The 12,488-nt window shown below is 42.7% G+C and overlaps 1 protein-coding gene across 1 annotated transcript in view; it reads left to right on the top strand.

Annotated features, from left to right (window-relative positions):
• Positions 1-10,929, top strand: part of TCAIM (T cell activation inhibitor, mitochondrial) — a 33,672-nt gene extending 22,743 nt beyond the window's left edge. The window contains 3 exon segments of the mRNA XM_024756413.1: positions 2,088-2,320; positions 3,222-3,353; positions 10,151-10,929. Coding sequence (XP_024612181.1) covers positions 2,088-2,320; positions 3,222-3,353; positions 10,151-10,391 — 606 coding nt within the window. The 3' untranslated portion in view covers positions 10,392-10,929.
• The last annotated feature ends 1,559 nt before the right edge of the window (positions 10,930-12,488 follow it).

Here is a 12,488-nt window from a genome sequence, read left to right as displayed (position 1 = left end):
CACACAAGTGCAAGTAAGACTGATGAAATCTGAACAAGGTTAGTGGACTGTAGCCATGTCCGTTTCCTGGTTGTGATTGTATGTAGTTTTGCAAGATGTCACCATTGGAGAAACTGGGTGAAAGACGTGTGAATCTAAAGTTATCTCAAAATTAAAGGTGTTTAAAACGTAGCTACCATTTACACATGAATAACTCGTTGAGAGAAAAATTGAAAAGTAGGTAGTAAAATTGTTTTTCAGAAAGTGTTAGAAGTATATTATAAATACTTTGTAGAATTTTTATACTGCTATTGCTTTTATTATAGCAGAGTTTTTGATGCCTTTCAACTCCTCTAATATAACTGCAACTTTCTGCATAAAATCTGAGTCCATAATATAGGACACAGGTCCTTCCCCGACCCAGCGCCACCTGCCTCTTCAGCCTCACCTCCTTCCACTTAGGCCACCCTCCAGCCACACCAAACTCCTTGTTTTTGAACCTGCTTTGTCCCTATTCGTGCTTCCAGGTTTGCACATGCTTTTTTCTTCCCCTGAAACTTTCCCACATGCAGCTAATCTTCTCTACTCCTTTTTCTTTTCATTGAAATATAGTTGATTTACAATGTTGTATTAATTTCTGGTATACAGCAAAGTAATTCAGTTATACATACATATTCTTTTTTATATTCTTTTCCATTATGGTTTATTACAGGATATTGAATATAGTTCCCTGTGCTATACAAGAGGACCTTGTATATCTATTTTATATATAGTAGTTTGTATCTGCTAATCCCAAACTCCTAATTTATTCCTCCCCCACCTCCTTCCCCCTTTGGTAACCATAAGTTTGTTTTCTACGTCTGCGAGTCTGTTTCTGCTTCGTAGATAAGTTCATTTCTGTCATATTTTAGATTCCACATATACGTGATATCATGTGGTATTTGTCTTTCTCTGTCTGACTTTCTTTGCTTAGTTTGGTCATCTCTAGGTCCATCCATGTTGCTGCAGATGGCACTGTTTCATTCTTTTCTATGGCTGAGTAATATTCCATTGTATATATGGACCACATCTTCTTTATCCATCCATCAATAGACATTTAGGTTGTTTCCATGTCCTGGCTATTGCGAATAGTGCCGCTATGAATATTGGGTGCATATATCTTTTCAAATTATAGTTTTGTCTGGACACATGCCCAGGAGTGGGATTGTTGGGTCATATGGTAGTTCTATTTTTAGTTTTTTAAGGAACCGCCATACTGTTCTCCATAGTGGCTGCAGCAACTTACATTCCCACCAACAGTGTAAGAGGGTTCCCTTTTCTCCACATGCTCTGTAGCATTTGGTATTTGTAGACTTTTTGATGATGGCCATTATGACCAATGTGAGGTGGTACCTCATTGTAGTTTGGACTTGCATTTCTTTAATAATTAGCAATGTGTCTAACCTTCTCTAAATCCTCTTTATCTCTTCATATTGATTACATTAGACGTCTTTAGAAACCATTGCTTGACCCTCCAGTCCCTTCACCCTGATGTGGCACTTGGTACGCTGAATTCTGATTCTTGTTTTGTTTCCCTGCACCCTGACCATAAGCCCCTGGGAGACAGGGACACAAATTCTTATAATCTCTATACTCCAAGGGCCCAGTTTAGTGTTTAAGTACATGGTAGGTGCTTCAAAATAGAATTTAGTTGAATTATGGGAAATTCTGAGGAAATAGATTTGCAATTGAAATATGTAGACTTTATTTCTAAAACCCTTCTTTATTATACCATTTAATCTTTCTAACCTAATTTGAGATTCTTACCTGAATATTTAAATGTTAGGACTTATTTCTATTTGGAACATATTTCTTTTCTTCTGCAATCTCTTCAATTCCTAGCTAAAATTTCCTAAGATTTACAGTGGTTTATTTTGAATATTAGTATTTCCAGCATTCCGTAGCTTTTTTCTTATTGCTTACTTGAACTTTCCTTCTAGGAAAATAATTTATCATTTTTCTTGTTAGAATTTCTCAGTACCATTTATTGGAGTCCTGAACTTGGACTGTTAAAGTACCATAAAACTAAATATTCCTTCCCTTTTTTTCAAAAAAAAAAAATACTGTAGCTTTTTGAAAGATTACCGAGTTATTTTGACCTGCAGAGGAGGCTGATGCTTCTGGAGGACCAAATAAGCTATCTTCTAGGTGGCATCCAAGTTGTTTATATCGAATAATTACAGCCAGTGTTGACACTTGAAGAATATTACTCTCTTCTCGACGTGTTCTATAATAGACTCTTGAAAAGTCGAATACCTTTTCACCCTCGAAGTTTGCGTGGTTTGCAAATGATCCTTAACAGGCAAGTATCTAAAACAATTACTTTTATTCATTCAGTCAGATGGGCTGTGTGTGTCTATGCATGAAATTGTTTTGTATTTCCATGTGTGATTCTTAGGAATTAAAGAAAGGAATGTCACCACCTCTGTTGGCAACACTCTTTTAAACTTGAGAAAAGCCAACATGAGAGGATTGAAAGATTGAGTCTCTAGAACATTCTGTAAATATATTGCCACTTACAGGGCAAATCAGTCCTGTGGAAAACTTTATAGGGTTAAACTAATGTGAAATCAACAGTGTGCATATCAGGCACCGTGCTTGGTACTTAAATGCATTATCTCTTTAGCTCTCACAACCTCACCATGGAGTGGGTTACTACCCCCATCTTACAGATGAGGAAGGTCACAGGGCCAGGAAGGGTGTGGTTATCCTGATAGTGTGTCTCTTTGGGGACAGCAAAACTTCAAATCAATTCTGCTATACAGGAAGTCCACTACATATGAACCTTCAAGTTGCAAACTTTCAAAGATGCAAACGTGCGTTCACCTGTCCAATCTCATAAGTTAGTTCATGTGTCTGCTGTACATTGTCACATGCGTGCATCCTCTACAAGTGGTTGTGCTTTTGTGTACTTCACTGTTTTTTATGTATTTGTGTGAAAAGTATTATAAACCTACTACAGTACAGTGCTATATAACCAAATTGTGTTAGTTGGTAACTTGTTGGACTTAAGAAACAAATTGGACTTAGGAACGCACTCTCGGAACGGAACTCGTTCATATGTAGGGGACTTACTGTACCTTTGAGGTGGGTTTTCTTGATGAGTTCCTTTCCATTAATCAGACTAAGAAAATCGTTTCTTTGGGGGTGGAATGGGGGTAGAAAGGTTGCTGATTTTTCCTTTTACGTATGCTTTATTACAGTGACAGATATGCTCCAAGTTTGCACGAACTTGGGCATTTTAACATTCCTATCCTCTGCGATCCAGCAAACCTCCAGTGGTTTATTCTCACCAAAGCCCAACAGGCAAGAGAGAACATGAAAAGAAAAGAAGAGTGAGTGCTCTTAGCTCTCTTCCTGTCTTACCATTCCGTCTAATCATTGAAAATATTCAGGTAGTCAGAACTCATAAGTATGGGAAATTAAAACTGTATTGAACTTAGGATATCGACTGTATTAAGCTGTATGTCACTTAGGAGTAACATATTTATTTATTCCCCCGGTTGTGCCAGGGATTGGACGTGGCTGTTTTCTCAGTATAATAACCTCGGTTGCATTCCCACCATGTACCTCAATTTGAGACGCAGCGCTTGTTAATATAAAAGTCAACTCAGAAGCAGAGTGAAAGATAAGAGTATCAGAAAGAAACTGTGCAGATGGAAAAGGGTGGCAACAAGGGGGGAAAACTCAGTTACTACTTGATTAATTGGAATCTTCACTGTTTAAAATTTTGAAATCTGCTGAAGGAAACAAGCCTCGTCTGCACTGTCATTAAATTGAGAAGAAATCTTAAAGTGAAAAAGGTTTTTGGTTCATAAGCAGTGCTGTCTCTATGCCATTTGTATCTTTGAAGGAATCCTGTTATAGTCAGTAGTTTTGTAGGCAGTAAGATAGTGTTGAAGATGTTTCAAGGATCTACTATGAAGAAAGGGAGAGTATTATATTCAAAACAGGGTGGTTTTCCTAAAGATGTGGCCTAAGGAGGTTTGGCTAGCAAGGATTCATTCATTCATGCAGCCGTCATTTGCTGTGACAGTTGTGGATCGGAAGCTGTGCAAGGCGCCACTGGTAGAAAGATGAAGGCCTGGTCCCGAGGCTTGCGGGAGACACAGGTGCCCTCAGTGTCAGGGGTGGTGGACGGAGAGGGGTCATGTGTGAGAGGAGCCAAGGCTGATGCTCTGGGAAGAGAATAGGAAGCAGAGGCTGTGGCCGAGGAGGCCGAGGCTGACGTGTCTGGGGAGCAGGGTAAGGAGGGCGGGGGCAGGAGCCTGGTGGGTGGAGGACCGGGGTGATTGTCCGAGTGTGCTGCTGGGGCCCCCTCTGGTTACTTACTTCTCTGGCCTCGTTGCCCATTCTCTCCTCGATCTACACAAATTGCTTGTTCAAAAAGCCAAGGGTGTGGGCTTCCCTGGTGGTGCAGTGGTTGAGAGTCCACCTGCCGATGCAGGGACACGGGTTCGTGCCCCGGTCCGGGAAGATCCCACATGCCACGGAGTGTCTGGGCCTGTGAGCCATGGCCACTGAGCCTGCGCGTCCGGAGCCTGTGCTCCGCAACGGGAGAGGCCACAACAGTGAGAGGCCCGTGTATCACACACACACACAAAAAAGCCAAGGATGTGAAACACAGAAAGGGTGGCCACGCAGGAGGGCTGTGGACATGATCCGTGTCCCAGGAGATGATGGGGTCATTTTATGCATCAAATAAGTGAAGGAGTCACATATCTCTTTCACTTGTGGAATTGGTGACAGTTCCTGGCCAGATCCTATTGAACAAATAGCCTGCTTCTTGATTGGTTGGTGAGCATTTGTGCTGTTACCTTTTCTAACCATAAGTTTGTTTTCGAACTCTATGAATCTGTTTGTGTTGTTAATAAGTTCATTTGAATCACTTTTTCTTTAGATTCCACATGTAAGTGATATCATATTTGTCTTTCTCTGACTTCCTTCCTTCCCTTAGTATGATCATCTCTAGGTCAATCCATGTTTCTGCAAATGGCATTATTTTGTTTTTTTTGTTTGTTTTTTTGCGGTACACGGGCCTCCCACTATTGTGGCCTCTCCCGTTGCGGAGCACAGGCTCCGGACTCGCAGGCTCAGCGGCCATGGCTCACAGGCCCAGCCGCTCCGCAGCATGTGGGATATTCCCGGACCGGGGCACGAACCCATGTCCCCTGCATCGGCAGGCGGACCCTCAACCACTGTGCCACCAGGGACGCCCTACTTTGTTCTTTTTAATGGATGAGTAATACTCCATTCTATGTATGTACCACATCTTCTTTGTCCATTCCTCTGTCTATGGACATTTAGCTTGCTTCCATGTCTTGCCTATTGTAAATAGTGTTGCAGTGAATGTTGGGGTGTATGTGGCTTTTCGAATTATGGTTTTCTGCAGATATACACCCCAGCAGTGGGATTGCCGGATCATATTATAATAGCTCTAGTGTTAGTTTTTCAAGGAACCTTCATACTATTCTCCATAGTGGCTGTTACTGATGTCCATTCCCACCAGTGACATAGGAGAGTTCCCTTTTCTCCGTGGCCTCTCCAGCATTTATTGTTTGTAAATGTTTTGATGATGGCCATTCCAACTGGTGCAAGGTGGTACCTCATGGTAGTTTTGCTTTGCATCTTTCTAATAATTAGCAATATTCGACAGATGAATGGATAAAGAAGATGTAGCACATATATACAATGGAATACTCAGCCATAAAATACCGAAATTGAGTTATTTGAGTTATTTGTAGTGAGGTGGATGGACCTACAATCTGTCATACAGAGTGAAGTAAGTCAGAAAGAGAAAAACAAATACCATATGCTAACACATATATATGGAATCTAAAAAAAAAAAAAAAAAAAGGTTCTGAAGAACCTAGAGGCAGGACAGGAATAAAGATGCAGAGGTAGAGAATGGACTTGAGGACACGGGAGGGGGAAGGGTAAGCTGGGACAGACTGAGAGAGTGGCATTGACATAAATCCACTACCAAATGTAAAACAGCTAGCTAGTGGGAAGCAGCCGCATAGCACAGGGAGATCAGCTCTGTGCTTTGCGATGACCTAGAGGGGCGGGATAGGGAGGGTGGGAGGGAGACACAAGAGGGAGGGGATAAGGGGATATATGTATACATATAGCTGATTCACTTTGTTATACAGCAGAGACTAACACAACATTGTACAGCAATTATATTCCAATAAAGATGTTACAAAATAAAATATTTTTTTTAAAGTTACCGATGTTGAGCATCTTTTCATGTGCCTTTTTTTTCAACAGTGTAAAATTTACCTCTTGAAATTGGCTTCTTGAAAGTCTGCCCTGTTTGAATCCTTTTGCGATTACCAACCCCAGGACATTTCTTGAGGGCAGGTGTCATTTACAGCCCCCTCCCCAGGCCTTGTGACAAGTGCCCATCAGCACTGGTTTTTAACTTGTTTTTTGGGGAAATGGCCACAAGGCGGCAGGATTTCTTCAGGCCAGCTCTGCTGCCTTGGGCACCCAGAACCTTAGGGAAACTCTTGTTTCTGGGTTGTAAATTAGAACAAACACCCAAGGGCTTTTGTCTCACTGCCCCTTCCCCCTTACCCTTCACCACCAGACAATACCCAACCCCTGCAAAACCGCTCTGCTGAGTGTGCTGTCGTCCGGAGGCGGGGCGACTGTACGGACGGAGCTGGAGGTGGGAGCCCCACCACTAGGAGACGTGGAGACCAGGTGACTTTTCAAATTCTTCCAGCCCAGAGAGTCCACCATCCTTTGGGTACAGTAGGCTTGGTTTAGCTGTAGGAGGGCCCACCTGGATCTGGAGGTTGTGGTCCCATCCAGAGGGGACCAGGCACTAGAGGGCCAAGGAGGGGCTCATTTGCTGGCATATCCTCCCCAGCTCCCTCAGCCCCAGGACAGTCCAGCCTTGGGAACCAAGCCTGCTCAGGCTCTAGGGATGTGACACCTGCCCAGGTCTTAATATTCACAAGGCCTGCAGGGCTGTAAATAAATAACACCTGTCCTCAAGAAATGTCCTGGGATAAGTAATCGAAAAAGAATTCAAATCAGTGCAGTATTTCAAGAAGCCAATTTCAAGAGGTAACATTATTCACACTGTTTAAAAAAAAAAACAAAACATGACAAGATGCTCAACATGCCTAATTATTAGAGAAACGCAAATCAAAACTGCAACAAGGTCTCACCTTGCACAGGTGACAATGGCCATTACCCAAAAGTCTACAAACTATAGTAGCTGGCGAGGGTGCAGAGAAAAGGGAACCCTCCTAAGCTGCTGGTGGGAATGGAAACTGGTGACAGCCACTATGGAGTACATTATGGAGGTTTCTTTAAAAATTAAGAATAGAACTACCATACAATCTGGCAATCCCACTCCTGGGCATATCTGGAGAAAACCATAATTTGAAAAGACACATGCACCCCAGTGTTCACTGCAGCAGTACTTACTGTAACCAAGACATGGAAGCCTCCTAAATGTCCATCAGCAGAGGAGTGGATAAAGAAGATGTGGTCCATATATACAGTGGAATATTACTCAGCCATAATAAAGAACGAAATAATGCCATTTGCAGCAACATGGATGGACCTAGAGATGATCACACTCAGTGAAGTGAGTCAGACAAAGATAAATACGATTAGCACCCATATTTGGAATTAATTTTTTTAAATGATGCAAATGAACTTACACAACAGAAACAGACAGACTTCAAAAACAAAGTTATGGTTACTCAAGGGGAAACATTGGGGGGGTAGGAATAAATCAGGAACTTAGGATTAACACACACACTACTACATGTAAGACAGAAAAACGACAAGTACCTAGTGTATAGTACTGGGACCTCTACTGAATGTGATAATCTGTATGAGAAAAGAATATATGTGTATGTATAACTGAATCACTTTGCTTTACACCTGAAACTAACAATGTTGTAAATCAACTATACCCCAATAAAATCTTAAAAAAAACAAGCACTGAAGGATAAACCAGAAATTAATTAATTAATTAATTGTAAGTCTCACGTACCTTCCATTGTGAGGCCTGAGGATCTTGCTACATCGTATCTGCTGCTTTTTCTGTTTTCGCACTGGGCGTTCTATAGCTTTGAAATAGTGCCAGTAGATTTTTAAGGAAGGAAAATAAAAAGAAATAAAAATGAAATATTTTAGTTTTTGAGCGTTTCATCCACCAGATGCTGAGGTAAATCCAACCTCGTGATCCATCTTGATTCCTGTCCTGCTTCCTCATTCCCCACATCCGGGCCGGCAGACCTCTCAGCTCCACGTTCTCCGTCTCTCCAGAACCCCGCCCGTCTCCTGTCCCTTCCCGCTGCGCCCGGGTCTCAGCCTCCACCATCCTGTGATGCCCTGTCCCGTGTCCGCGCCCCCGCATGCACGCCCCCGCCCAGTGGACTCTCAGCCGAGCAGCCGGAGCGAGTGGTCCTTTGAGAGCCCGGATGTGTTCCTGCCTGCGAGGCCCTGCCGGCGGCCTCCTGAACTCGCCTCCTAAGACGCTGCCCTCACCCCTGCTGCTCCTGCCAGAGGAGCTTCTTACCTCCTCAAGGACACGCGCTCTGACCCTGCCTGGAGTCCTTCTCCCCATGGCTTCAGGCTCCGCCCCTTCCCAGCCTCAGGTCTCAGCTCCCCTGCCATCCAGCAGCTTCCCCTCATCCCTCCCACCTGCCACCCATTTCCCTATGACACGCTGTTTTCCTTGTTCATTTACTGTCTGCCCCCGCCCCCCGCCCCAGATAGCATGTGAGCTTCATGAGGGCAGAGGCTTTGTCTCTTTCGTTCGCTCCAGTGCCGGGGTCGGGGCCTGGCACATGGGAGGCTTCAGTCAATACTCACCGACTGGATCCACTGACGCTCATGCTTCCCTGACCTCCTTCTGGCTCTGGGCTCCGGAGCCTTCATCCATGTCCCCTCCAACACGGAGGGTAAAGAAACCATTTGCTGCTGGTCCCATCCCGCCTGCCCCCTTGGCCGGGGCCCCCTACAGCCGTCTGCCCCGGCCCGGCTGAGTCTCCCCTCCCCGCTGCCTTCTTTCCTCTCTCTGCGCCGCGGTCCCTCCCTAGTCTGGCCGCCTGCATCGCAGCCACTTGGTGCTGGTTAGACAGCCTTCTTGCCTTAGATGAAGCCTGTTCTGAGACAGTGATTTTCAGACACTTTGAGCTGCATCTCTCTTTATAAAGTGGATTCTCAAGTGGAAAACCAATTGATAAAGAAAGATCAAGGTTGGCAGGTGCTCCAGTTGAAAAGGAAAGGAACTGGAGGCCGTCCATACCCACGAGGGCCCTCAGAGCACCTCTGCACCACCCTCAGCTTGCTGAGCCGTTTAAAGACCACTGTTCTAAGCTAACATCTGGGTCCTGTCCTTCCAGCCCCTGCACTTCTCCAGGTTGCCTGACTTTCAGCGCCTGTGTCTTACCCTTGGCGGGCAGAAGACAGCACCTGTGCCCTGGTGGGGAGGGCGGCCTCCTCCAGCCTCTGGTCCTGGGGTTTTTCAGGAATCTCCAGAAGTCACTCCTGCCCGGGTCAGGGTTGGACTGTAGGGCCTCCTGAAGCTGCCGGTGGCGCTCTCAGCTTCCTGCTTTTCTCAGTCACCAACAGCTGCTCCCTGAGGAGGGATAAGAGGCTTTTGAATTATGCATTAATTAGACAACAAGGACCTATTGTAGAGCCCACAGAACCATACTCAATATTTTGTAGTAATCTATAAGGGAAAAGAATCTGACAAAGAGTAGATATATGTATGTATAACTGAACCACTTCTCTGTACGCCAGAAGCCAGCACAACATTGTAAATCAACTATACTTCAATTAAAAACATTTTTTAATTAGAAGTTAAACTTAAATAAAAAATTTTAAAAAGCCAAAAAAATTATTGTATTAATTATCTTTACCCCATTACTGGTAAAAAGACTTAACAAATACTTAGAGATACATGTGGTAATAATAGGTGCTACAAGATACCTATGGACAGTCTTCTGAGCGTATAATTTGGCCTTTGTGGATACCATTTTCAGTGTTGAGAGTAGAAAGTTATGGCCCAATACACAAAAATATTTTTTACATTTTATGTTCTTTTATTTGGTTATAGCTTGTGGCAATCAGATGTTTGTTTTCAACATAACAGGTTGAAAGTCATTGAAAACGAATTGATGCAGGCTTCCACGAAGAAATTTTCTCTGGAAAAGTTTTATAAGGAGCCCAGCGTTTCAAGTATACAAATGGTGGATTGTTGTAAGAGACTTCTAGAACAATCACTGCCTTATCTACAAGGGATGCACCTGTGCATTTCACATTTCTACTCTGTAATGCAGGATGGAGACCTTTGTATTCCTTGGAATTGGAAGAATGAAGAAGCCATTAAATAACACAGAAATCTGTATTATTTTTTAAAGAGATAAGAAACTGCTAAACTTATTTAAATCCACAATTTGATGTAACAGTATTACTGACATGTTACAACAACAAAGTTTCTAACTGCTGCTTTAAAAGTAGACTTTTCAAAAATTAATTTCTATTAGGAAACTTGTTTTAAAAAGGTTTTATCTCCCAATCTTGTAGTGTTTCTTATCTGATTGGCAGGACTGGCTGAAAAGATGTTAGAAAGAAAGGATTCTACAGGGTGAAAGATTATATATATATATATATATATATATACACACACACACATATATATATATATTTTTTATGAGTGAATGTTGGTAAGTATAAACAGGTCTCGTTCAATATAGCTCTGGAGTTGCGGAACTCATTTCCACCTGTAACAATTCAACATGCTACTTTATAGTTACATCACATGTATCGATACACACACCTGTATTTCACAGCCAATTATGGACAGTTTGAGTCCAAAACAGATGACTGATGGGTAGTAAAAATTCGTTAATCAAATTTTGCCTAGGGGCTTCCCTGTCCAAAAAAAAAAAAAAAAAATTTGCCTAAGAGAGAGTAGATGGGAAAAAGCAATTGAATTAATAAATGATATTGACATTATCATAAGCTGTCTGATACAGTTAAAGCATTTCCAGAATGCATTCCCTATGCATTAAGATAGTCTAACTGTTGATAGCCTATAACCAAGAGACAGTGAATTTTTTTGAAACACTGAATGAGGTGATTCATTTGTTTCAAGGACAAACACTATCCAGAAAAATCCTTGTTTCTCAAAGAGTTCCATCAAGTAGGGCCAAGTTTAAAATGATTCGGGCCGTTCAGGATCTGCCACCCCTCTCAACCCCGGTCTTCCAATGATTAGAACGCTGGTTAGAGCCCCTCTGAGTCACCCCCTGTCCATAGTTGTGTGGACTTTCCTGGACCCACCACCCAGCCCAGCCCCAAGCCCTATAGACAGACACAGGGCTTCTCTCTGTGGATATTTCCCTTAGGATAATATTTTTAACCAGATCCAAAAACCTCTTCAGCTTGTTTCTCAAGAGGACAAGGTGAATCCAGGTTTGTAACAACATTTTTGAGGCTCTTACTGCTGAAGAAATAAGAAAGGAATTTTTTCCATAGTGCGTTAGAAAGGAAAAGAGATGTTAAAAATGATTCTCGAAGCATGGTGCGAGATTATTTGATTATTTGAATGATTATGATTATTTGAACGCTTTAAATTCAAATGCGTGTTTGAATAAGTGTTGATTTGTCATTATAGTTTGTGCATATCACCCCTTTTAAGCTGTGCCTAGCAACTGTGCTTAATTTTTTTTCTCATATAAAAATGTTGTTGCCTATAAGTTTTCCAGAGCCAAACGATGGGAGTGAAGAATTCTTTAGCGGTTACATAGGAAAATTTATTTGAGGGAATTCCCTGGAGGTCCAGTGGTTAGGAATCCACACTTTCACTGCCAAAGGTGAGGGTTCGATCCCTGGTTGGGGAACTAAGATCCCAAAAGCCATGCAGTGTGGCCAAAAAAATAATTATTTATGGAAAAATAGGTTTGGATTATGCCATTTCTAAAATCAACTAATATAGAATCCTCAGTAATATGTTTTGAATTGGACTTTGTCTCAGAACTAATTGTTACATAATAAGTAATACGCTAACCAGATAATTGTTTTCTCACTATTCATTTGTTAATAGTTTAATAACTATTTCAACATAAAGGAATCTACAAAAAATTGGTGGCCTGTTTATGCCTGTTTGACTTCCTCTTCCAATCGAACATAAAAGTTCTGGAAAACTCTCTCCCACCACTGAAAACTAGGACAGGATGAGACCCCTCTAACCTCAAAGCCTTGGGTCAGAAATGATCTCCAGAGGGACCTGAGCTCCAGCCTCAGGCCAGAGCTCTCCCAAGGAAGAACCAGGCCATGAGCTTGCCTGGGGGCTGTACCCTCTGCCCAGGCTGTCCAGTCAGGGAGGCGTATGTCCAGAGCCACGTCTGTCCACAGGACAGGTCTCCCCAGGCCCTGCTTCCTCCTTTCTCTCTTCAAAGACTCTGCCTCCAGGCAGCCTCCCTGAG

This window comes from Neophocaena asiaeorientalis, unplaced genomic scaffold (assembly GCF_003031525.2).
Source record: "Neophocaena asiaeorientalis asiaeorientalis breed wild unplaced genomic scaffold, Neophocaena_asiaeorientalis_V1.1 scaffold265, whole genome shotgun sequence".
In the NCBI taxonomy this organism is placed as follows: Eukaryota; Metazoa; Chordata; class Mammalia; order Artiodactyla; family Phocoenidae; genus Neophocaena; species Neophocaena asiaeorientalis.
Note: the sequence above shows the minus strand (reverse complement) of the source record. Positions and strands in the feature narration are given on the sequence as shown.